This window comes from Topomyia yanbarensis, chromosome 3 (genome assembly GCF_030247195.1).
Source record: "Topomyia yanbarensis strain Yona2022 chromosome 3, ASM3024719v1, whole genome shotgun sequence".
In the NCBI taxonomy this organism is placed as follows: domain Eukaryota; kingdom Metazoa; phylum Arthropoda; class Insecta; order Diptera; family Culicidae; genus Topomyia; species Topomyia yanbarensis.
In genome coordinates, this window is record NC_080672.1 from 422,186,836 (window position 1) to 422,214,357 (window position 27,522).

Here is a 27,522-nt window from a genome sequence, read left to right on the forward strand (position 1 = left end):
AAGAGTGCACTGATAGCAGCATTAGACAATTGCAATATTTTTACTTTTCTTTTAATAATATAAATATACATATAGGACAAATCGCAAAATTCAGCACAGGTGTGTTTCACAGTGCCATTTGACAACAACCATAGATAGCGGTAGCCTCCTTCTTAGAATCCAAAAGAATGAAACAGTGTTATGTAAGTAAGGTTATGTGGCGAAACCAAAACTTTGTACATTACCAAAGACAAGGAACTGATGCATGATGTTAAGCTGAAGGATAAGCCGTCGAAAGAGGCTCCTCGCAAAAATATCGTTGCACCAATTCGGCCGGTTCCAACCACTCATTTACAAATTAGTTGACCTTCAGGCCCAGGAACAATTGGTATATCCACCGTATACTTGCGCATATGTCAGTGGTGCCATATTTATTATGTCTGTAACTCTGTGGTATAAGTACCATTTGGTGTAAGGTATGAAAATACTTTCGAATGTATTTAGTGCAACCTGTTGGACTAAATACATTCGATTGGATCGTACATTTGCGTACGAAACATTCCCAATACAAAAGAAAGATAAATGCTCTAAAAACCCACGAAACCATTTGTCAAAATATGCATTCATTTCGATTTTGAAATGGATTCAACCAAGACTCCAAAAAAGGAATCAACATATATGTTTGAATAAACCGGGCAGACGAAAAGATCACAAGTTTGCGTGCAATTTACTTGGCGTACAAATGCAAAGAACTGCTCATGTTTGAAAGAAGGAACCAAGTCCTATGTTCGAGTAAACCGGTTATACGGGAGGATAACATGTATGCTTGCGGAGGCCGCTGCTTTCGACGGCACATCCTCAGCAGCTTAACACCGCATAAGTTCCTTGAATTAGGTATGCGCAAACCTTTGGCTTAACCACAAATAATTACTAAAAACATTAACTTTTCTGGGTAATGACTTTCTGGGGAATGGAGCATTCTGGATAATGGTTTTCTAGGGATTGGTACATTCTGGGAAATGTCTTTCTGGGGAATGGTACATTCTGGGGAAGGGAATTCTGGGGAATGGCTTTCTGGGAAATGGCTTTCGGGGGAATGGTATACAACCGCTAGAGGCTCCTATTTTATAGAATGATTTTTGTTTGGGTGAAAACACAGATATTTTCGAGACGTTCACCACTGTGTGAAATGAGTGTACGGCGCTATTCGGACCCCCTATTCCGCCAACCACCGTTCAGCGGCTCGTGGCTGCGCAAACCATTACATACGCCACAGCAAAGAAAACATATGGACCGCCAATCGACAGCTGTGACTTACCAGATTAAGTTTTTGTAAAGCAATTTATTTACACCCAGGTTTTTTTACGCGGGGGATACGTACCGCGTAAAAAACCGCGTTATTGGAAAATCCGCGTAAAAAAACCGCGTTAATTCGAAAATCCGCGCAAAAAAAACTCGCAGTTCTGCGCAAAGCAAAAGACTTAGACGGGTCTGGAAGATTCCTTATGACCCACACCCCAAAATATTGGTATTTTCGGAATGGTCTTGAAGAGTAGGTGCCAGAAATTGATTTTTGACGCCATTTTGCAATCCAAGATGGCGACTTCCGGTTTAGCGAAATTCGCTGTAACCCAATCAATATGGGTATTTTCGGAATGGTCTTGACGAGTAGGTGCCAGAAATAAATAAATCTGCACCTTCCCCGCAAGGTTTTCCATGAAAATTGATTTTTGGCGCCATTTTCAAATCCCAAATGGCGGCTTCCGGTTTCGCGAGATTCTCTACAACTCAACCAACATGAGTATTTTCGGAATGGTTTTGGCGAGTATCAGACAAACGTCGATGTTTGCCGTCATTTTAAAATTCTAGATGGCGACTTCCGGTACTCAAATATAAGATCTAATCATAAACCAGCAAAATGCAAAATATTTTTATGTGTTCATCCAGGAAAGTGCGGTGAGAATGGAAGAGAGAGAAGAAAGAGACATATGTAATGTGAGTTGGGGGTTTGCATTTATTCAAATTAAACATATTGCTTAAATTTAAGTAAATGAAACTGTTTAGTTAAAACTATTTGTACAACTTCAACTTCCAAAAATACCAATAATGATTGGGTTATAGCGAATTTCGCGAAATCGGAAATCGCCATCTTGTATTTAAAAATGGTGTCAAAAATCAATTTTTGGAACCTACTCGTTAAGATCATTCCAAAAACACTCATATTGACTGGGTTATAGTGAATGTGGCTAACCCGGCAGTCGCCATCTTGGAATTCAAAATGGTGTCAAACATCGATCTTTGTCTACTACTCGTCACGACCATTCCGAAAATACTCATTAATTGGGTTATAGCGAATTTCGCTAAACCGGAAGTCGCCATCAAGAATTTTAAAATGGCGCCAAACATAAATTTCTGGTACCTACTCTTCAACACCATTCCTACAATACCCATATTGCATGGGTTGTAGGGAATTTCCGCTAAATCGGATGACACCATCTTTGATTTCAAAATGGCGTCAAAAATCAATTTCTGGCACCTACTCTTCAAGACCATTCCGAAAATACCCATATTGTTGGGTTGCGGGCCATAAGGAATGTTCTAGACCCGTCTCTTCCATCTTTCCGAAAATCTTCTAAGTCTAAGGAATATTTTTTGCAAAAACCGTGTTAATGGCGAAATCCGCGCAAAATAAAAACTGCGACCATTCTTCTAAGTTCTTTGCATTTAAAAGGACTTAGAAATTTTTTTCAGAAGAAAGGCTAAGTCTTTTGCATTCAAAAGGACTTCGAATATTTTTGCAAAAACCGCGCTAATTGGAAAATCCGCGTAAAAAAACGCGTTAATTGGAAAATCCGCGTAAAAAACCTCGTAAAAAACCGCGCAAAAAATGGCATAAAAAACCTGGGTGTATTCTTTTTTTGCTTCTTAAGGAGTGTCTCTTGTAACTAATTCATAGGTAAACATAATTCCATTGTAAAAAAATAAAGAAAAATGACGTCTGAATTGCCCCGTAGGAAGATCCGAATTATCCCTACATTGTAAAAGGATGGAAGACGTAGAGCCTTGCAAATCGTCACCTAGCGCTGCCACTGAGTGGTGCAAATGAACTTTTAATTGCACCAAAATGTAGCGGAGGTTTCAAACTAACAAATACAACATTTTACCGGTATTTTTTTCGCATCTATCCACCTAAAAGGGCGATTTGCTTAAGTAGGTTCGAATAGCCCCGGCTTCCCCTACTAATATAATTATCAATACATTTGCAGCTCTCCTGAAAACAATATAATCAAAATAACATGAAAAAATCTCACTGGGAACTCTGTGGTGCCTTCACAACTTCCGGCGGAATGCCGGTACACGTGGGTCTCGTTACAGTCGGTGACGGATTTCCGAACTGCCGTATAGGGTTCACACCAGCACGCAGAAGCAGTCCCAAAAGCCGGCAAATCAAACAAAGCAACTAATAGTCTCTTGTTGGCATCACGTGGGAAACTGTCCTCCCAGGAACGCTGCGCCAGGAGTTGCGTTCACTGATGATTCACTATCTGAATGACGGCACCGAGGGTGAAAAACAAACTGTTTTTCAGTTAAAATGCAGAGCAGAAAACTGACAGCGAAAAAAAGCGTTCTACTCCAGACGAGAGCTCGCCTACTTCTCGACTTCTTTTAAACTAATCGATACACGAAAAAAAGCAACCCATAAAGAATCAATCATAAGTTATGGAAAAATGCGGACAGAAAGGCACATGTCTATGTGTCCTAACGCATGATTGCTTCCCTGAAATTGCCAATAAGGTTTGACTTTACCAGAAATTTTATTCTTTTTTTGTTGCAATTACAGGATGTTCAAAGACTTTGCAATTTTAAGTTAATTCCATTAGTGTCACTAATAATAATATGTTTCTGTTTACCTTTTACGTTCTAATCACTATAGCAACCTGATGCGCAAACTATTTACAGAAGATATTTCAATTGTTGCTCTCAGTGTAGTATAATTTCTATTCTATGATTTTTCCCTTTCTGTCGAATTTTTTAAACTGGAGGCAATTGTCGTTCTGTCGTTTAGTGATTCCTCACCTTCTACTGTCAATCACCGCGCAGTACGTTCTTAGGAGTAGGTTTTCTAACGCCGTGTTAAGGGAAAAAGCTGGTCGTTACCCTTCTTAATTTGTTTATTGTAATAAGACCTAACAGCGTCCGCACATACCTGACATTCGACACTTGAAACGGTTTGTCCAACAGAGAATAAAAAATCGCAACATAGTACGCTCTCAAGGAACCAAGTTGTCTACCTTACACACGTGAGTGCTACGCTTACACAGTGCAGTTCCTAAACCGAGTAGTTGATTTAAAAAAAAAGGGCATTCAGGATGCCATTCTATGATTAATCTCGAAATCTATCTTCGAGAAAACACTTTCCATTTGGAACTGCTTTTTTAATGCAAAATTGAACAAGGTCAAAATGTCCTTTGCTTTGTCTCACTCTTCTAACTAGTGGGGATGGATTATTGACGACTGACCACCGCTTAGGCGACATAATTGTATTGATTCTGGTTGTCCTTATCCCGTTCCATGTAGTCACGATCTATCAGCGACTCGATGCGTTTCTTCAGATCAGCCGGCTGAAAAGGGATCGAAAGGTTGTACTTATTTCAATGAAAAATTTGATTTAAAATATTCACCTTAACTGGGAAGGTTAGCTGCTTGTACAGCTCGCTAATGAGCAAATTGTGACTGAGCGTTTTCCTCATCTTCATGATGCGAACAATCGCCGCGTCAATTTGGTACTGTCGGTCCTGATAGACGCGTTCTTCGGTAGCTTTCTGTTCTTCATTCTGTAACAAACGGAATTTAGATTTTTTTTCGTTCTGACAAATACATGAAACGAACCGTTTCCTTCATCTGGATCTGGTTGATTTTAATTCTAAACAGTTTATTCGTAAACTCATTGTTGAATTGGAACTTGTCATTGTCCTCCACTTCGCGGCCCTTTGGAATCTTGGTGAGTACGCGGGCTTTGCCGCAAGCCAGAGACTGCAGTGTGCGACGTAGTTCGCCATCCTGGAAAATAAAGTTGTGTGAGATTCTCATCAACCAATAAAATGTCTCTCTTTATGTACAACTCATAATTTCAAACGGTACCATATTGCTGAATATACGTACCTCGATGTTAACGCCCGCTTTTATTTCCTCGAACGTTATATTCGGACTGTAGTTGAACAACAGCAGCACAAGTCCCTGAAACAGGGAAACCTGCAGATCTTTCAGTCCCTATAATAAAACAATTGTTCATGATTTAAATAATAATTCCACAAAACAAACTCAAACTTACTGCATCGAACCGTGCCTTCAGCACGCAGTGCCCAAGTGTCGGCTGCCATTGCAGTTTTCGACCACTGTGCTTTGCCAGATAAAACTTATTGAAGATCGACTGGTATTGTAGCAATTCCTGAGGCAGTGTCACCTCCATCACCGGGTAGGTTGGCCAGAAACCCATCGTCAGGATGTTCACGGTCAGGTCGATATTCTGCAGTTCTTTACTCTCTGAGTTTGCCATGTACTGCAAAAAAAAAAACGCGTTAACATTAATAAACAAATCACAGTTTGATCTACCATCGATAACCAACCTGCCTAAATGCAATGTTAATATCCCTACTCAGTTCCATATCCTTGAACATCCCTTCCAGCTTGGAAGTGAATCCCCCGCCGCACTCCTGTTTCAGTTTGGATAGCATGCTCTTCTCGGCATCAACCGAGGCCGACTTACCGACCAATAACCGTTTGGCTAGGTCCTTCTTATAGAACGCTTCGAACACGTCCTTACCGTGGATAAACCGAAACTGAACCATGATCTTGTCCAGAATCTGTTCCAGTTCCTCCTCGGTGGCTTCCTTGTTGCCGGCACGTAACTTCATGTCCACGTACTTGGCAATCAATTCCGCCGGTTTGTTCGACCGCTGATTGACGAAGAACTCGAAAGCTTCCCTGAGTGAGTTGGAGAACTTTTCATTCCGATCGAAGCATGAGTTAACAATGTTGTCCAGTTTGTCTTTGAAATCTAGAAGATCCTGAACCATAGATTTATCCTTCTCCGGATCGATAACGATTGTGCGCCCTTTCTTTTTGATGTAGGCATTGAACGACCCGCACAGTTCCGTTGTTCCGTTTTTAACGCGGCTGAAAAGGGAGTACAGCAGGGTGAGGTCGGAGAGACGATTTCCTTCCAGTAACTGATCGAGTCCTTTTTGTAGGATTCCGGTTATATGTTCGGTTATAAGCTGACGTTCCACTGTCACAATCAGCTGATGTTTCGTACAACTGTCCAAATAGTGAAGGAGACGTTCGTTTTCCTCCTGTAACCGTTTGTCAACGTGTAGCAAATAATCAGGAACCTCTAACTCTTCCATCTTAGCCTGGCCTTCCGATTGGTACAGGTGTTTCGTTGCGACAAGGAATTTCTGTTCAAATGCTTCCTTGTAAATTTGTAAGTCTGATAACATCCTGAGTAAACTTTTAAGCAAAGTCCTATCCACAGTCTCCCCATTACGTTCTTTTTCGATCAAAATTAAAATTCCCTCCACTGTCCGTGCTTGCACCAGTGTGTTCATTGCGATATGATCACGAAACAACTCCAGTCCCATGTCCCAGATGGAATGGACGGTCGGATTCTGCAGGACGTACGTTCTATCCAGATACAGGAAAATGCTTCTGATCATGATCATTTGCTGACAGTGGGATTGCCAGCAGTCGTTCATCTTTTTCAGATAGACCAGTTTGTCGATCGATTCCGCCAGGAAGGGTGTAATGTTCGCCTTGACGTGTTGTTCCGCGAGTGCCGTCAGATTGACGTACAGCTGGGAGTCCATTTTGTGGCTGCACATATTTTCCACCGCCTGGTAGAGCTCTTCCAGCGAGTACTCGATTCGCTTGGACGTCTGGATGGCGATCACTGCTTCGCGGAGTTTCTGCCAGGTGTGCTCCTGGTAGTTATCCGGCAGTGTGGGTTTAGCTGTAATGTAATGGGAAGAGGTTGTTATTAGTTAAATCTCGAGACTATATTAGAGGATGATTGAGTAATTGAACACGATGATTCTGAATCATTTGGCACAAATTAAATTAAAATAATATAAATATGGCATAATTTTGAGTACCCTCCTCTAGATTGACGGGTTTGACGGTATTGCAAACATCTTCAAGCATATTTCAGCGTCAGTTTTAAAGAAGCTCTGACAGACAACTGCTTTAAGATGGTTTTTGCATTACGCCTCGGTAGTGGTGCATCGAGGAGACCGAGAGGGCTTATGGGCTTTTTTTATGTTTTATGTTTTTCATACTCTGCACCAGCCCAAACTAACAGTCAGCTAAGAGCCTGTGCACACTGGCGTGGCCGATTGGCGGGTCGCCGTGGATTGACTTTTTCTGTGGGCTGTGTTTGCAGACATTGTTCAACAGCTTAACGGCTGTCTTTTTGAGCACGGCTCGCAGTGGGAGTCATTGTGTGTTGATTTATCGGTCGACCTCGTCAACGTGCACAGGCGCATTAAAAAAATAACAGTTGAACCCTATTAGTTGTGTTGTGTTGTAATAATTGTAGTTTTTAGTACTAGTGTAAAATTTTTATGGGCTAGTCGTATGTCTATCTGTGTATGTGTTCGTCTGAGTATTTGTGACATATGGATCAGGGAATGGATGTAGAACTGGCTTATATGATAGAATAGTGGGCATAGCATAGCATGAGAAACTTTTAATGGAATGCAAATGTCGTTAATAGTAAATATATATCATTTTCTGGCATTTAGACGATTCCAAGTAGTTTTATTGCATGTTACATGTGTGTTGTTCAAATAATACTCAGTAATAATACTAATTCTTCTCTTTATTTCATTTTGTTTTATTTATTTTCGGTCTCATGCGTCACATTCCTATAATGACCTCTCCGAGTTCATTCATCAAAAAAGGGTAACATTGCTGCCAACAATGACTATTCGCTACCATCAGACGTCGCCAGGTTATTGAGACGTACTCTCATACTCAATTGAATCAGATAAGTAGGAACGACCAAAAACTGCAAGTAGTATATTACACATGTCTTATTTTAACACATTAAATATTATTTGTATTAACTTATTATTTACATGTAACACACATATCTCAACACACAACACTTCCCATACACACGTAAACACTCAAACTCGCAAATATACAAATGCTCGACAGGTGACTGGGCCAAGTGCATTCACTCGTAGGATCTACCATTTCGATGATCGCCTCGATTCTACGAAACCAGTGCACAATAAAGCTGACATAAGCTAGTCTCGTCTGGTGAATGCATGTGACCTAGAAGCCCCAGACACGACAGGACGAGACGGACTGGACTCGTCGGGGCCTAGTTCAGTTTTAGGCATTCTTCAATGCACGGCTAGGGACATAAAAAAAAGAAAGGATGTGCTATGTGTGGTGGTTGGCTATTCAAGTATTGGTAGAGTTTGAAGTACTAATGTATGTCTTTCATGTGATGATAATAAATTCAGCTCTATCTTGTACCTATCTAATCTATTACGTCTCTCATATATTGTCCTTTATTTCTTCTTTTCGAGTTCTATACTGCCATTCTACACCCACCTTCAGCTGGGTCAGCAAAGATGGTGATAATGAACGTCTTAACACTCACACATTCTCAAACGCGGTCTCAAGCGGGAACCTACAAAAATGCCCTCGCGTACGCGATTGCGAATCGATCACGTCCGGAAGTCTATTCTTGATCCTAGAAGCCTAGGTCCATGCCTTTAGCTGGACAAATTAAGAAAATACGCCCATACCTATTAGACAACACGTCTCATGGCGACATGACCGGGAACCCTATCGATATAAACGATCCCACTCTCTGCCAGAATTCTAACCACGCACCGAAAATTTAATATCAGACTCACGGTTCGCGCGACCATTCAAGAACACACGTTACAAAATCACATCAACGCACAATTAATAAAAAAATAATAAAATTGAAAAATAACTCCCACATCCACTAGACAAAACGTTCCATGGCGACATGACCGGAAACTCTAGTGATATGGGGTAACTCTCTCCCTGTCAGAATGTGATCCGTACACCGAAAACTAAAGATCAGAATGACGGTCCGCGAATATATGAATGGCCGCAAGGTTTCAAAATCGAATTTATACACGCGAAGTCACATACACGCGAGCACACGCGACAAAAACGTCAACATACGAACGCTTAAGCCCTTCGCGATCATCTACGCACACCTATGTACGCGATCGCGTAAACTTGATAACACTCCGGCAATTGTGTGAACGTTTTAGTACTTACGAAGTTACAAACGCGGTCTCAAACGCGAACCCGCAAACGCGCGCGATCATGAATCAGTCACGTCCGGAAATCTTTAGCCTTCATTCTAGCAATTTAGGTCCATACATTCAGTTGGACCCATCAGAAAAATAATAAAGCTCATATCCACTAGACCACGCGTTCTACGGCGACATGATTGGGAGCTCTAATGATATGGAAGAACCCACTTTCTTCTGGAATCTGAACCGTACACAAAAAATTAAGTATCAGATTCACGGTCCGCGCGCGATCATTCTAGAACACACGCGAATATGCGAAAGGCACACGGTTATGAAATAGAATTTATACACGCAAAGTTCATACACGTTAGCACACGCGACATACAAACGTACACGCGATCGAGCACGTTAACGTACAAATGTTCGAGCCCTTCGCGATGATACACGCGATCGCGAGTCCCTACGCCCGCACATACCTGAACCGTATAATGAATATCACATTCAGAATCACGGCCCGCTACAATTGGCCTAATGCAGTGTTTTAGTGGGCGACATTGCCTGTCTCGTCTGCAAATTGTAGTATGTGATTCTGACGGGGAGCCCTTCCGAGAACCTAGCTCTACAGCTCCCGTAGGACAACTCTCGAAAAAAAATTGGTTGATTTTTACCCAATGATAAAAAAGTTATGTCCTGTTGAATGTGTCGCAATAATTTCGTGTTCGCCCTTTATGTCGGTTCTTGATACCAACTTATTTATTTATTTATAAATGTTAATCACTAACAGGCCACAATCGGCCCCAATAATGATGTCCTAATCTAAAAACTTGAAAAAAATCAAAAACCTTGTCCTAATCACATTACGAGTTAAATTAAAGTCGGATAGGTGTGACACACGATTAAAAGTTCGCTGTAATCCAGTGATGGCCGCATTCGCTGTGTGGTTGAACCGCCGAAGAGGTACTCTCAAAAGATTATTGCTGCGCAACGCCCTAGTTCTAGCTTGGACGTTTACTCGTTCGAACATGTGCGCTGACAAAAGATCGGCGACAACTAGAGCTCTTGCTGTGTCTCTGCGATGCTGGAGGGTGTCGAGTTGAATTAGTAGACAGCGGCTCTCGTAGCTAGGTAGTCTAAAACGATCCCGCCAGGGTAACTGTCTCAGGGTGAATCGTATAAACTTGCGTTGGATACATTCAATTCGGTCACAACCGTTCATATAGTGCGGGCTCCCAATCGTCGAACAATACTCGAGAGATGACCGGACTAGGGAACAGTACAGGCTCTTTAGGCAGTATAAATCCATGAATGATTTGGCAGCACGGATGATGAACCCCAAGTTTTGTGATGCCCGGCCAATAACATATGAGACATGTTACTTGAAAGTGAGTTTGGAATCTAACATCACCCCAAGATCCTTTACGCAACATTCTCGCGGAATAAGCAGTCCTGAGAGATTGTAGTCGAAACTAATAGATTCTCTTTTCCTCGAGAAGGTGATTGCAGGGCATTTTACGGGATTTAGAACCATTCGATTATCGACACACCGCTCTCTAAAGGCATCGAATTGCTTCTGCAGGATGTGAGCGTCTATCAAAGTCTTGATACGGTTGAATATCTTGTCGTCATCGGCGTACGACAAGCGTGGTCCACTGAGTCTGTAATTCACATCGTTGAAGTAAAGCAGAAAAATGAGTGGTCCGAGATGGCTTCCCTGTGGGATGCCAGATGTAGCTGCAAATATTTCAGAATGGTCGTTGCCTATATTCACGCTAAGTCGACGGCCTACCAGGTATGCCTGAAACCAACGGAGAAGTGATCCATTCAATCCAAGTTTAGCTAATTTGGCGATGGCGATATCATGGTTGATTCTGTCAAAAGCGGCGGACAGATCGGTTTGCAAGCCACCCTCAAACCCCGCAGAGATGAAAGAAGTGAACGACAATAAATTTGTCGTAGTCGATCGGCTAGGCATGAATCCATATTGGTCCTCAGAGATATATTGCTTGCAGAGCAAGATCACCGGCTAAATCACAACCAATTCCAAAAGCTTGAATACTGCGCATAGTGCAGAAATTCCTCGAAAGTTTTCTGCGTTCTTCTTGTCCCCTTTATTATGAACTGGAAATACAAAAGCTAATTTCCACAACGATGGAAACTTTCGGGTGGCACGCGAGATTTTTTCAAAAGCACAGACGGAATACCGTCCGGGCCAGGAGAGGACGATGATTTTAGCTTGGATGCTGCTGAGATAATATGCAAATTACTCATTTATCGAACGTTCAAGTTGAGGTACACTACTGGTGGCCGTGGCGATCTGGTCCACCGATAAGGTTTCTGCGACAAAAGCGGAAGAAAATTTTGGGGCGAACAATTTACAAATACCTTGGGAATCATTCCCGACTTCGCCGTCAAAAAACATCGTCGAAGGCAAACCGGTTTCATTTTGCTGCTCATTCACATATCTCCAGAAGGATTTTGGGTCCGCCTTCAGCTTGCGTTGCATCTTTCGTTCGTAGCTGGAGAAACAATGTGCACTCAATTTTTTAAAGTCGCGATTTAGCCGGATGTAATGATTTCTGAGTGACAGTGCGGTGTTTGCTAAATTTTCGTTTAGCTGTTTTTAGTCGACGAAGCTCTGCAGTGTGCCATGGATGACGGCCAACTTGATGATTATTTATTTTCGGGACATGTCGATCTATCAGGTAACTCAGGATATTGCAGAAAGTCTGTGTGGCTATGTTTACATCTTCGCAATCCAGAACAGAATCCTAGTCGATTTCCTACAGTTATTTCAAAATACCGACGTAATCGGCGTGCTTGAAGTTGTAATAGATATCAGCCGAGCCTTCTAAAAAATTCAGACTTGAACCATCCTCGAGCGTAAGAAGTAACGGAGGGTGTGGGGGCGGTGTCAATTTGTGGTGCTGTATCTCGGGCGCTGACGAAGCACAGATCCAAAGTGCGGCCGTTCTCATTTGTAATGGTGTTGATCTGGTGAAGTGTAGTCGAGCTGTAACTATCTAAGATAGTGGTAGCAGCGGGATGACGCTGAGTTTCATCCAAATCAAGATAAAGAAATCCGTGAGCTGGTCGCCATTTTATTGCGGGTAGATTAAAATCGCCTAGGACAATAATTTCATCTGCAGGTTGTGCCATCGTAACGATGGAGGCCTGTGAATGGAGGCTAGTGACTGAGAATGTACATCAATCAACGAGGTTTCGCGTATCCTGTCTGGCGGGAAGTAGACCACACACATATACAAAGTTCGGCGTTTTAACTTTATCGTTACCCACACTTGTTCGACAGTGTTCCATTCATCGTTCGTGATGTGTTGAATTTTGAACCCGACACGCACTGCTAGTAGAACACCTCCGCCTGAAGTTTTACGGCTGTTGTGAGGACTTCGATCGCATCGAAGAACTTCGTAACCAGGGCCGATCACCTGATTTGATGAAGTTTGTTCCTTGAGCCATGTTTCAGTGAGTGCGATTATGTCGTAGCAGTGATCGGAGCAAGCCAACCGGCTCTCGAAACAGCAAACCGATTGAACAAGATTTTTGTTCGACTTGGGTACTCACGGACTATCATTCTGGACACGGAGTTCTAAAGTTTCTGCAAAATAAGAGGAATCATATTAAATAAAACAACACCTTACTGGCCCCCAAAGTGGCAGCACTGCCGAATCTCTCGGAAGTGATTTTGTGTTCCTCCCATAGTTTGCAAAATTTTGCAGTGAAATGTAATATATTTGATAGGAAATCGAAGTTAATCGCTCGGTAGGTCGTTTCTCCTGTTGTGTTATGTGTTGGTAGACAGAAGTATCGTTGGAATAGTGTAATTTGACGTAGTGATTTTATCGTCACATCACAATTATTTTACTATGTATGTGCACGAGCTACCAAAAAAATGTTCCCACTTAGCATCGATAGCGCCATCTGAACTTGACTAGTTGATGTAACGATTTCACTGATTCCCAGTTAAACTCATTCCGGAACCGGTTCGGATATCTGAATGGAGTCAGTACCCGGTCAAAAAAAAAAATGCGGACTAGGATCGTCAGGCGATTTTAATAGTTTGACGTTTGACTCAACTCGCCTGTGCTAATTGCCCCTAGGAACAAATGCTATTTGCGAATGCGATTTAAAGGCAATTTCAATACTTATACGACAAATTTTCTGGCGGCTGCCATGGACTTGGTTGTTTTTGCATTTTTCAAACATGGCGGTTAGTGTTATCCACATTATTCATATTATTTATCTTATTAATTCAATATTTTTTTTTATTGTTTTATTCATGTTAATTGTTTCATTTGTTTTAATCATTTTATTAAATTGTTAGTTTTTCCCAGTTCATATATTGTTCAGTTTCTTCATTTTATTAATTCGGTTTAGTCAGTTCTTTTAGTTATTGGATGACAGTTAGTTAGCTTGAAACAATTTAGTTTACTCTCTTAATTTCATAACTTTTTTTAATATTGTCTGATTTTCATTTGAGCTAATTTGATTTGTTTTATTAATTTGATTTATATGGATCATTCTATCCATTTTATGAATAACTTTTGTTTCATAATTGTTTTGATTTTTGGTTTGTTTTGTTGTTTTTTAATTTATTCAGTTTATTATACGTGTTATACGTGCAGGACTCGAGGCTGTGCTTGTCTCACATATAGTTGCTTGCCAGCTTTGCGTGCGTTTGGCAAATTAATGAATAATACAACAGTTATATGTATGAGAGGTGTCTCATCCCACTGATGGGTGGATTAAATGGGTTTTATGTATACATGTGTGTATATATGTGTATGTGTTTATGTGTGTATATGTACATATAAATGTTCAAAAAATGGTTGCAATATACACGGGATTGTTTTGTAGTGTACATATATAATCTATTAATGTGAAAAACTGATACTTCTGGATAGAAGTCAGATCTTTCTCCAATTACAGCTCCTTGGAGATCTCCAATGAAACAACTTACACAAGTCCAACAGGCAGTGACACCAGACTAGGAGAAACGGAAGCGCTGAGGAAAACACGGAGTCTATCGGTTCTTTTTTATTATTTCCCCTTTTCTTTCTTAAATAAGCAGAAATTCAAGAAATGTGGATGAGAGTTAAAGGAGACATAAATGGAAGATATGAATGAAGGTAGAAAACTGAAAAAATGGTAAGTTCTAGTACACATGTGTTATGTTATATATACAAATTGAACCATTATAATAAATACGCGTCGATTTCCTGCTTAAATGGAATCGAAAGTTTTACTGTAATGTTACAATCTAATTGATACAAACATTACAGTAAGGCGGGGCTAGTTGATGGAACGATGACCTCGGAACATGTCTGGCACTGTACACGAAATGGGTCATCGGAAAGTCAATTGAGTTAACACCTTCCTAAATCCGTGAACCAAGTTATTTGCATGAATGTTTAAATACATGCAAACATCTTTTTTCTGTAAATCACTACCAGCTAGTGGGAGATAGGAAGGTTAACACACACACACATACACACACACATACACACACACACACACAACACCTTACTGGCCCCAAGAAAACGGGCTAGTTGAACGTCAAAATCGACCCTTGGTTAAAAAATTAAACATTAGCCAAGCAATGAAGCGAGATTGGAAAAACGATCTACTTTCGTATCTACTTATGTATTATTCAACCCTACATAGTACAACAGGCAAGACACCAACTGAATTGTTGTACGGAAGGAACATAAGAAGCAAAATACCATCGTTGAGAGACATAGGAACTGCTGTGCGGTGCTCGGACTACAGAGATCGAGATCAACTTGCGAAGGAAAAAGGAAAAATGTATGAAGATTCACACCGCAATGCTACACCTTCTGTCATAGAAGTTGGGAATAAAGTGCTAATGAAACATGTACTACAACGTAACAAGTTAACCCCGAATTTCGACCCAACTGTCATGACGGTTGCAGAAAAGGATGGACCATGTGTCACAGTTCGAAATGACAAAACTGGTCAGACATATAAGAGAAACTCAAGTCACCTTAAGAAAATCAACGGTAACAGTCCTGGAAAAGGTAGGTTTGATTTCGAAGCTGCTATTTCTCATTTACAGGTTATACAGGATTTCCAATGCAGAACTGCCAGAAGGAGGAATGAGGAATCTTTCAAAGAAACGTTAGATGCAACACCACGAGAATCTTCAGCTTCGACGCCAACCGATCCAGCAGTAGGAACACCAGCTAAACGCACTGATGATTCCAACCCAATAGAACAAACCAGACCCTACCGGACGACAAGGAGACCGAAGCGATTGTTTGATGCATTATTAAATATCATTACTTTAGAAAAAGGGAGATGTGGTGATATATCTTATGGTGCCTATGCACATACAGGTTCTAGTAGGCGATGATTAGAATAAGAAAAGGATTTCATTATAAAATAGAATTTCAAGCACTGAACAGCTCTTTCAACTACGTGTGCAGATATCACATGCCCGACGGTGGATCTAGCCTCGATCTAGTCCCCGGTGGTGGACCTAGTCTACTCAACGGACCAGCCAGTAGGTGCTGAGCTCTATCCAGCGCTTTCGGGTGGAGCGTAGCTTCCGGTTCACTGGCACCTCAACGACCCACTCCTAGCTATTCAACGCGGTCTACTCAGTCTCATCCCCGGCGGTGGATCTATCCTACCCACAAGCTACCCGGTAGGGTGTCGAAGTCGGTTCGGCGATTCCAGTGAAACCTGACGTCCGGTTTGCTGGTGCCCTGACGATCCGAACCCGGTGCTACGTCGCGTACTACTCAACTGATCCCCGGCGGTGGACCTAGTCTACACCGATGGAGAGTTCACCAGCGGCAGAAATTCGAAACCTGATTTGTGGTTTCACGGCGATTTTCTCGCCAATTGCGCTACTTTGTTGGTCACTTCGCCACTTCCTGTGCAGCTCGGAGAGTATACTCGTAACCGGTTCTATCACATTCGCCCGAATGACATTCGCCCGAAAGTCATTTACCCGAATGACGTTCGCCCGAAAACCATTTACCAGAATGGACCATTTACCCGAATGTCATTAACCCGAATGGACCATTTACCCGAATGCCATCAACCCGAATGGACCACTCGCCCGAATGTCATTAACCCGAATACCACATTCACTCAAGCATAATATAAAATCGGTAATTGTCTAGTTTAGTGACTTTAGTGATAGAAGTCCAAACTTTAATGCGGTTTTTTTACCAAAAGGATGTATTTTAACCTAAATAAACCAAATCCGAGCGGGAAATGTGAAATTTTTAACCAAAGTTTGATAAACTGAACAATAACAAGTGAGCTGATACAGCGGAGCTAGTGTGATGCGGCTTGGCCGCATATCCGAGGCCAAGGATCCGAAGCGGCGCAAAGCCGCTGAGGTTCTGTTGGACGAGGCGTTGATTAACCCGTCGCCGGAGTTATAAGCAAACCTGTCATCCTCTTGTTTGCCCGGTTTATTCAAACATAGGGGCTATAGCTAGTTTAAACTGAGCGGCAGCGAAGTCGGACAGTGCACCAGAAAGCGATGTGTCGTAGCCACATTAGTCAACCGTACACTGACCAATGTGGCTATGCGACATCGCTTTTAGGTGTACTATCCGACGTCAATGAGGTTCTGTTGCCAACGCCACAAATGCTCTTCAGGTGCAAACTGATGCATATAGGACGCAGTTGTCAGCTCAAGCGGTGAAATCTTGGGATAAACCGGACAAAATAATAAGAAATCTTTCGGAAACACCATCGATCGAGGTAAATATATATTAAGATGTTCCGTTAACGAATTGAATCAATTAAATTAGTAATTATATCTTGCATGGTGGAACTCCATTTGGCACAACACCGTTAGTAAATAGTAGCTCATAAATGTTATATTACGAAGCTAGTGTGATGCGGCTTTGCACAATTACCGAGGTCGAGGAACCGAAGCGGAAGTCCCTACTCGGCAAACCTGTGATCCATTGGTTTGCTTGGTTTACTGAAATATAGGGGTTGATTCCTTCTTTAAATATGAGCAGTACTTTGAGTTTGTATACCAAATAGTCCTCGCAATCAAACCAGTGATCCACTCGTTTGCCCGATTTACTCACACTTAGGGATTGATTCCTTCTTTTAAACATGAGCAGCTCTTTTCCCACAATTAGGGGTTGATTGCTTCTTTCAAACATGACAAATCCTTGGATCTGCATGCCAAATAAGTTTGCAAAGAAACTGTTGATCCACTCGTCTGCCCGGTATACTCAAACATAAGGGTTGATTCCTTCTTTCAAAACAAGAGCAATTCCTTGAATCTATATACCAAATAGCTCTCTACGTAATATTGGATTTCGAGACAGGATGATTCTTCCACCTAATTCACGGATGATTCTTCCATCTAAACCAAAGTTTTTTCTGAAAAATAAAACAACTTGGTCGTCAGACAAAATATTCGGAAGATCACCGAATACAACTAATTTACAAACAAGTTGTTGGCTTTCTTGCCCCATCAAGGTATTCCAATGGCACTCGAAGAATTGAGGAAAAGTTATCCAAAGGCTCTTGACGATTTTTTGGATTACATTAGTAAAAATTGTATTTTTGGTAGGAAGGAAACTAATCAAAAAGTTTCTCGATAACCCTTCTTTGCCCCTCGCTTCGTGGTCAGTTTTCGAAAATGTATCGACAAAGATTCCTAGAACCACCAATAATGTGGAAGACTAGCACAATAAATGGAACGGTTTGTTAAGCCGTGTAAATTCTATGGTGTGTTGAAGCAGTTGCATCTTGAAGAGAAAAACCCTAGTACGTATGTTTTACGTACACTACAAGCGGTGCCAACAGCAAAAAAGTCTAAAAAGAACTCACGACAGGACTTAAAACTGGAAACCCTAGTTAAATCATACAAACCAGGTGATTGGATTAACTATTGGACTGGTATAGCTTTAGTGTTAATTTCTTCATAGCATCAAATGTAATAAAATTTGTATTTCATCTTAATAAATTAAATTTTTTCGATTGACATTTCGATGTTTTTCGGGTATATGGAATTCGGGCGAATGGCATTTGGGTTTATGTTGCATTCGGGCGAATGTCTTTCGGGTGTTCGTGGCATTCGGGTGAATGACATTCGGGTTTATGTGACATTCGGGCAAATGTCCTTCGGGTAAATGGCTTTCGGGCGAATGTCATTCGGGCGAACGTGACAGAATCTCGTAACCACTTTGTTAACAACGTCCCAGGTATGCTCGTCGTGGCACATCTCTTCGATGATATTGGTAACTGTCACACTAGGCATACCCCTACGAAATTCTTCGAACCTAGGGCATTTGAAGACCACGTGTTCCGGTTTCCCTTGCACGTTCACACGCTCCGGGCAAAGGAGTGACGAAGGAAGTCCGAACCGATGCAAGTACTTCCGGAAGTTCACCTCTCCATGCGTCCTATACAACCAAGCCGACACATTTGGGATGATTCGGTAGGTCCACTTTCCTTTCTCCACGTTATCCCAATCCTGCTACTACTTAGCCAACGAGTCCGCTCGGACCAGTCTCCTCGAATTACGTCCATTTTTCCTCTGGTAGCATTCCACGTTCTCAGCTAGAGTGATGCAGATGGGGATCATCCCGGCGATAACGCATACAGCCTCCGATGATATTGTTCTGTAAGCTCTCGCGACTTGTAAGGCTATGTCCTGTTCAGCTTTTCACGGTTCCGCTTAGTTTTCAGTGCAGCACCCTAGGCAGGACCCCTATATAGGAGTATAGATGATGAAACAGTAGATAGCAGACGTCTCGTCGATTATCACGCCCAATTGCTTCGCTGCACGCTTCGCAATCACGTGCCCTCCGACGTCGATCTGCATCCGCTGAAGCACTGTTGACCAACAACACCTCCGTCTCATGGTGAGCTATTTGCAGCTTAATCCCATTCAACCAGCTCTCGATCGCGTCTATTGTCTCCATCACCGACACTTCCACTTCTACAAGTATCTCACCCATCACCGTTAGTGACACGTCGTCCGGGAAACCCATGATTTGCACTTTCCTGGGCAGCCGTAGTGTTAAGACCCCATCGTACATCCCGTTTCAAAGAGTTGGACCGAGAATGGAGCTCTGAGGAACGCTCGCTGTGACTCGCAATATCTTCTGCCCTTCGCTCTTCTCGTACAGCAGCACTCTGCTCTGGAAGTAGCTCTTCAGGATCTGGTATAGATAGTTGGGAACCCTCATTCTGTGCAGCGCTGCAGCGATGGCTTCCCAGCTGGCACTGTTGAATGTGTTCTTCACATCTATCGTGACCACAGCGCAGTATCGATCTCTTCTTCGCTTCTGTTTAGATGCCTTCTCAGTACTCGCGAGCGCTGTCCAAATTGCATCTGAACTGCATCTTGGACAGTCCGCGCTCACCCTCCGTGTATTTCGTCAACACGTTAAGGATGATTCTATCATATAGTAGACATATGGGCCTATACGAGGCCGGATCGCCCGGTGGTTTCCCTGACTTCGGCAGCAACATCAGCTTCTGTACCTTCAACATTTCGGGGAAATTGCCTTCATTTAAACCATCCTGAACATGTCCAGATATCCCATGATCGCAACTTTCAGCACCACGTTTGGTACTCCATCCGGACCACGGGCATTCTCTGATTTCAGGCGCTTCGATGCGTCTGCGAGCTCATCATTGAACACTTGCCGATCGTCCGTGTTTGCTCCTTCTTCTTCGCCGCGCCGTACGGTGTCGTTGGCCAGATTATCTTCAACTTAATCGGGCACATTTCGGCTGGCGTCGTCGAGCCCTTCATTTTCGCCATCACGACTCGGTACGCGTCGCACAGTGGCCGGAGGCTGGCCAAACTCTCAAAAATTTATTTTTGGAATATTGATATTTTATATTTTTCCTAAATTTCTCATGTATTGAATGATGTATATTCAAAATTTTGTGATCATTGGATAAGAACACGATTTTTAACACGAGTTTAAACGCGCCAAAGTCCGGATTTTTTAATGATTTTCATTTCCGAAACCACCATTGCTCTCTTCACTTCAAATGCATGTTGCTCTTTTGATTTTGGTCCGATTTTAGCACAACTAATGTATTCTGTACAAATTTCGGAATCAGTTCGGAACGGTCACATAGTATACATTCTATGTGAAATTACCTCTACTTTTCGAATATCATGGTCTCGTTCTGCTCCTAGGTGCGCAAAAAGTTTTAAGCAGATTTTGAAGCTTTGTTGCTGATATGGAGACGCATGGTGTTTTGTGTAAAATAGTTAGACAATCTACAGTAAACCAACACGTTCAACAATGGTTTTTAAGTAGAGTTCTTCATTTTTTATGATATTGTTGACATTGGTGAACAGTAACGGAAAATCTATCATGAAAACGGGATCATAGTTATAAGAAAGGTTCAATGACACTGTATGGAAAAATGCATTTAATATTTTACGACTTTTGACATCAAAAATGAGCTCAGCACCTCAAAATTAGCTTAAATTGTGATTTTCAGCCAAATTAGGTAACAGTTGAGGTTTTGTCCGACTTTTGTTTGAAGAGCCGCCACTGTGTGTCGCCCTAGGGATCGGCATCAACTTCTCGGCACAGCACCTTGTGGCAATCTGACTTGCTAAGCCTGATCTCCCGTTTTAAAGCGGTCCTAGCTTTACGATAAGCTGCCTTGCGCTCTTCTCTTTCTGGTTCCGATATTGCTCTCTGAGCCCGCTTTCTCGCACTGAGGCAAGAAACGCGCAGCATACTAACCGTCTCGTTCCACCAATAATCTGGAGTCACAAGCCGCCAAAATCCTTCTTTCGCATCACTAAGAAACAACATGTTTTTTTGACACCAGTTATAAAATGTATCAATGAGGCAGTGTAGCTCACGCCAATCGGCTTCATTCCTTATGACAAGAAATATTTTCACGGTATTGGCGAAAAACAGTTTCCCTCCACGCATAAGAATGAAGACCGCATCATTCATGAACAATGCAAATAGTAGCGGACCTAGCGTACTATCTTGAGGAACACCGGCATTAATAGAAGAGGATTCAGACACGTTATCACCAATCTGAGCAACGATTGTCCACAGGCGGTTAAAAAGAGAATCTAGATATCAAAAACAATTGGGCAAAATTTGAGAAAAAATTGGACCATTTAACACGTGCCCCAAAGTGATTGAAGTTTTGTATGGGAAATAGATGTATTTTTATACGTTTAACAGGAAAATTCATAACTTAAGTTTATAACATAAGTGATCGAAGTTCGATAGTAGATGGCACAACAGTTGTGAACATATACGAGAGGTAGCTGGCAAATAGGGCGCATTTGGCCGCCGTCGCAGTCACTACCTCGCCATTGTAAACCATCCTAGACGGTTTCCTTTCTCTCAGAGTTCCCAGTCGTGTCACCATGGAACGTGTTGTCTAAAGGATATAAGCATCATTTTTGATTGGTGTAACTGAAGGTATGAACCTTGGCTACTAGAACCGAGCGTAGAGCCTTCCGGAGGTGACCGATTCATGATCGGGCGAACACCGTTTGTAGATTTTCATTTGAGGCGGTCTTTGTAAATTAATAAGCGCTGAAAATCTATCACCGGGATGTTTGAGAGCTTGCGGGCATAGGAATGAATGGATGATCGCGAAGGGCTCAAGTGTTTGTATGTTAAGGTGTTTGTCGCATGTGCTAGAAACTTGTTGAGGCGAGTTTTTTGGGTCCGAGTAGATTGGGAAATCTTAAAAACTTGGTTGATTTTAGGGCAGTGTTACAGTGGTATCATAAATACCACTAATTGTTGAAGTGCAGGTTAGTAGAAGAATATCCGCCCATAGAAGATTTCTTCAAGCAATCCACAAGAGTGACAAATAAGCCTTACGATTTAGGTTGTTTTTGTTATAGATGACGATTCCAACTGCCGGTAGAATCAACAAAACCGATCATTCTTGTGCTTCCAGTGTCATCATCAAGCAGCCATTTAGTTACCAAACCATTATTCAAACTGACGCATGCAATGGCACGCAGTTCGTTCAACACTAACACTCATCTTCCTTTGTTTTTCTCGCGACCTTGGGCTACTAAAGATCATCTGGTATTTTGTCATCTTCGGAAGTCCTGGCATGGGACACTCCAAGATTAAAAGAGTCTCAAACCAAGGCTCATCGCCAGACCCAAGGAGAAATTTATTCCAATTTTGCTTTTGAAAACAAAAAAAAATACTTTGACCCACATTTCCTTTGATTGTGTACGTTGACGTATTTGCACTGCCGCTAGAAGCCAACCCTCCCGCAACTTGCCGTTTAGCCTAAGTTGCATGAAACCACCGTGTTTCGAATGATGTCGCCACCATAGAACGCCGTCCACAAATTGCGATACTGTAAATTTCTATGAGAGAAAATAATTCGGTGACGTCTTTTACGAACTTGTTTTCTTTATTTACATTCGGAAGCGGTAATCAAGATGATCATTTCAAAACAGCGTAATAATTTAATATAAATACAAACAAGTTAATTCATCCTTTTGGAGTTTCATAAAAGGATTACAAATTGTGCCGAATGTAAAATGTAAAATGCATGATTTAATTTGAGTGCGCTTCTAGTGTGAACTTTTTCTTCTCCCGTCGCCCTTGAAATATCTTTCGCATATGACAATTCTCGAAAGTTTGTTGTTAATCTTAAATACATTCAGTTTTGTGATTATCATTTTTCACTTCGCATTTAACAAAGGCGGGATTGACTTCGATTGTTTATTTCTGACAGCATGCGACATTTACGGTGCAAAGGTTTCCACAAAATTTAGAAGGGATGACAGCTCATTTTCTATCGGAGAGGGAGAAAACAGTCCAGTATCATTGTGTGTGTTGTTTACATTGTAATGCAAATATTACTACCTAATATCTTAATACTAAATGAAGATGCTCACTAACTAGCATAAGCGGCGCTTGTTAGTATGCTGATGATTCCAAAATATCATGAATCATTTTAAAAATAATGCATCGGAATAAAGATGCATTATTTTTATAACAAAACAACACCAAACCCAAAAAGTCTTCAAAAATGAATTATCGGAAGTAAAAAAATCTGAATAAGAAAATTTTCACTGTGAACAAGTTTACGCATTTTTTAGAAATTGCTCTTGAATAAAGATTGATCCGCCATTTTAGACCCACAAACCCAAAAAAAGTGGTTTCAACGATTTGTATAGGAGCTGTCAAGTTGTTCCCCCTCTGCTAGAAGCATAACTGTCCCATGTCTGATAGCGGTTTAAGCAGCTTCTACGTTCCATTAAAACTTAAGCTTAAAAGTTCGATAACATTTTTTTGTAAACTTTTAAACAGTGTACTTTTGGATTACTTAGGTAGTTTTCGTTCCGTCACAACGGCACACGGACCAAGACTTTTTGCGCATAAAGCATGAAAATCGATCGATATCAAGCATAATGCAAGGAAAGAGGACATAACATTTTAGTTTGAAGCTGTGGAAAACATGGCATAGTTCCAAAGGTGATCTGCTTTTCGTTCATGGGTTCATTTATCTCCCAGTTTTGTCGCGATCTTCTCAGATAGTTTTCGACGGTGAACCTATCTTATTCATCGAACTAACCAGTCGGTGCCGAGGTCGTTTCAGCGATTCTGGATGGAGTGTAGCGTTCGGTTTGCTGGCGCCCGGCGAACAACCGCTGACGCTTTACGCGACCATCTCGATCTGGTCCTCGGCAGTGAAACTAGTCTGTTCACGAGTTTCCGGGTATAGTGTCGAGGTCGGCCCGGTGATTAAATTCAGATAGTGGTGGCCGGTATACTGGCGGCTTGGTAACTCACTTCTGGTGCATTGACGCGAGCTACTCGTGCTAGTCCCCGGCAATGAATCTGGCCTTCTGTACGGAACGATCATCCGATGTTCCATTCAACCACTCGCTTGATGATTTTTTTTGATGATATTTTCATCGCGGTTCATTCTGTGTAATATGTTATCTGGGCTGGTGTCTACACCGCTGATAGCAAACGCGCTTTGCACTGAACAGAATCGTGGACATTCAAAAATCACGAGCTCTCTTCAACGTCTGTGCACTCCGGACAGCGAGGATAGCAGCCATGTTCTGACATTGACATGGTGTCAATCCGCATTCTTTGTCGGATTCCTCTGATGTGTCTGCTCCCATAGCAACTTTGCCCCTCCTCCAGTAGCAATACAATGGATATCGTTCTGGCGATGACGAAGACCGCTTCCTTCTAGGCGTTAACCATCCCCTTGACCAAGAATCTGAACGGCTTGCTCCTTCTCGTCTTCATCGGACCACCGACTTTGGTGCGCTTGCCAGGACTGTTTGGATGACGTTCACTGAGGACCCGCTTCTCCGGAAGCCAAAATACATGTTGGACAGTCCGTTCTCAATCTCCTTCCTACTGGATAAACCGGTGCAGGACAGTTTTCATCGATGCATTTCTGCAACTTATATCCTGGATATATTTGGGTGCCTCTGTATCGCTGTTTTCTTAACTAGATTAGGCATTCCGTCTGGTCCTGAGACCTTCCTCATATTCATGACTTTCGCCATCTTGATGAGCTCTTCGTTAGTTATTTGGGCTTCTTTTTTCACAATCATCATCCTGAGTGTACAATGAAAGCGTGTATTTTATCTTTGCCATGGGTATATGAATCTATAGCCGTCTTCACGAGGATTCGTGTTGGTTTTGTGGCTAAGCTTCGGTGTCAGAGTTTTATAGAAAACGCGATCGATAATTTGTAGCAAAACTGGTTCAGTTCTGCCACAAGTGGAAATCATGTTGGGCAACATAGCGATCCCTCTCGTAAACCCCAGAAATCTGAATAACAAACTAACTTGGATATAGCAACTGAACGACATTGTGATAAAGGCTTACAAGACCCTCAGAACATTCAGATGATTCCCAACTATGATATCATTATCAACACGTCATAAGCTTGTGCAGGCTGTAGTGATTACTTTTTTCAGCAGCGTGTGTTACCTCGGACTATTTTCTGCTCTGCGTAATCAGTTGCACCGCAGTTTCAAAGCTATTTGTTTTGTGCAAAGCCTCCGACGTGGAACTCCATCCTAGGACATAATTTGCCGATTAATAACCAACTTCGTGAATGATGTATCATATTGCAGTCGTATGTCTGGATACACCATGCAGCACATACAACCTGACCGACAGGAACGCTCCGTTAGTTTCGTAGTCCCCAGGCATACGACACCCGGCGACAAAAGAGTACTAGAATATGGAGCATCCAACGTTAGCTATCAAGCAAAAGCCGATCGGGCGCATTGAAAAGCTATCTGATAATTCAAACTTTGGTCGCTTCAATCCTGTATTAATTATTATACCGGCGTAAGCAAATTTCCTTGTCCTGCGAAGAACACTGAAACCATTCTATAATAATTTTGTGCCTTGCGTTTTCTACTTTAATCGGAATCAAGTGCAAATGTATACAGCACGACACCTGTTTAATGAAAATTCAACATTGAACCAGTTACCCTGATAAATCCACGCACAACCTATTTTCCATTATATTGCAATCAGAACCCTAAAAATGACCCACATTACACTTGAACATAGAATCTAGAAGGAGTCTCACATTGCGATCGACCAGCTCGGAAGTAGATCAAAAAGCACTAGGTGTTAATTCGCTTATCGTGTTATAAAACAGAACACAACCACAGCGTTATTATTCGTCATTCATTAACTATGATGCAGGGGATTGGGTGGCAAAGTGGTCTTTAAAATTAAGGCATCGACTAACCAAGAAATCGCTGTTTTAAAGCAATGATATGAGGTGTGATGCAACTTGATTTTAAACTATGCTTCGGTGACAAACATTTGTTCGATCAATACTTAATAACCCCCGTATTCCCCATTGTTTTTTTGGCAGAAATAATCAGTAGAAATTTATCAGATTTCTAAGTACCAACTACTCGGAGGCAACGAAGGTTAATAAATTTGCAACACTTGAAGTGGGAGTAGAGTGGTGAGTAGCGAAGCTGTATGTAAGGCAAAATTAAGCGTGCCTCTACTGCACCTTCGCTATGGTATCCGCGTATATGAAAACCTTCAAGGTAAACTATTTTTGACGAGAAATAGCTTCACAAACGTTAAACAAGTGTTTGTAGCTATTGCTTTGAAAATGGCAGTTTTTATCACAGTTAATCAGAAAACAATCAAATTTGACTTACTTTTGAAATTTTTGATGACAATCTTTTTGATATCTCCAGGCTTGCCCGTCCCTGTGTTGGTGGTCATCTTGATGACCGCTCCATTCGTATTGCTGAGGGCGGAAAAATTGGCCCGTTTCCGATCGTTTTCTGTCAAATTCATTGCGCCGCCTGCCAGAAGTTCCTCTTCTGGAGCTCCGGGATCAAAACTGCTGCTGCTTCCTGCTCCTGTGCCTGTTTTCAGTCGTTTTCCGGATTGATCTCGACCACTTCTACTACCACCACCACCACCACCGGCTCCGGGCAAGTCTCGCTTTCGTCTCGAAATTGTGACCAAATTTGCGGGGACAATCACGATGAAATTTTACTTATTACACTGTTATTTCCAAGATTATAACACGACACTCGCAAAACGATAGCGAGCAGATGTGAATCTTCCTCGCGACCAGAAATTATTGTTGTTGCTCTAGCTGTCACAATCAAACGGTATCACGAACACAACCGCGAAATCCCTCGCTCGAATCAAAACACACCGCGAAGTGCGAAAGGGACAACCAGTTTCCTACCATCAAATCCGCACCGTTCAGCTGTCAATTTGCGTTTGGGGGATTGGAATTTTGCTTCTTCCTTGTCGAAAAATCTCCAAATCCAACAATTTCCGCGAGCGACGATAGAAGTTCGACCTGGTTTCTAATTAACGGAAAGCAGCATGTCTAGCACGATCGGACGAAACATGGATTGCTTTCGAAAACTGATGATTCTTTTGTTATAAGCACTTTTCCACGAGCAAACCTTCGATCCGCTTTGCACACACCACTTCTTTGGCTTTTCTTTTGCCTCGATCTCGTGGGCCTCGACTGTTGTTTTCATTACGATAATGTAAAGGTGTTCACATTGAATGAATTTCACCCATTTTTTTGAAAAGGGCCGTCACAAAATTGGGGATTTCCCTAAGGATTTTCGAAATATTTTCTCCTGTACAAAACCCAAATGCTTCAAAAATCTTTAAAAAAAACTATCGCAATCTTGAGTAAACGACCAAAATTGGTGCCAAATACTACTTTAAGATGTTTTCTCATTTTC

At 41.9% G+C, this 27,522-nt stretch overlaps 1 protein-coding gene across 1 annotated transcript; it reads right to left on the reverse strand.

Moving 5' to 3' along the window:
- Positions 1–3,775: 3,775 nt before the first annotated feature.
- LOC131689433 (cullin-4B) lies at positions 3,776–27,278 on the reverse strand. Its single transcript, XM_058974521.1, has 7 exons — positions 26,461–27,278; positions 5,607–6,988; positions 5,312–5,539; positions 5,143–5,250; positions 4,870–5,040; positions 4,662–4,814; positions 3,776–4,601 (listed from the first exon to the last, which is right to left on the reverse strand). Exons 1-7 carry the CDS (start codon positions 26,600–26,602, stop codon positions 4,506–4,508), a joined length of 2,280 nt encoding a protein of 759 aa, XP_058830504.1. The 5' UTR covers positions 26,603–27,278; the 3' UTR covers positions 3,776–4,505.
- Between the last annotated feature and the right edge of the window lie 244 nt (positions 27,279–27,522).

What these genes read in the sequence shown, in the direction of transcription:
- LOC131689433 (XM_058974521.1), bottom strand. Translation starts at nt 26,602, where the DNA reads ATGAATTTGACAGAAAACGATCGGAAACGGGCCAATTTTTCCGCCCTC. An exon ending in TGTCATCAAAAATTTCAAAA is followed by an intron (nt 6,989 to 26,460) that starts GTAAGTCAAATT and finishes ATTACATTACAG; the next exon opens with CTAAACCCACACTGCCGGAT. An exon ending in AGATCCAGATGAAGGAAACG is followed by an intron (nt 4,815 to 4,869) that starts GTTCGTTTCATG and finishes CGTTTGTTACAG; the next exon opens with AATGAAGAACAGAAAGCTAC.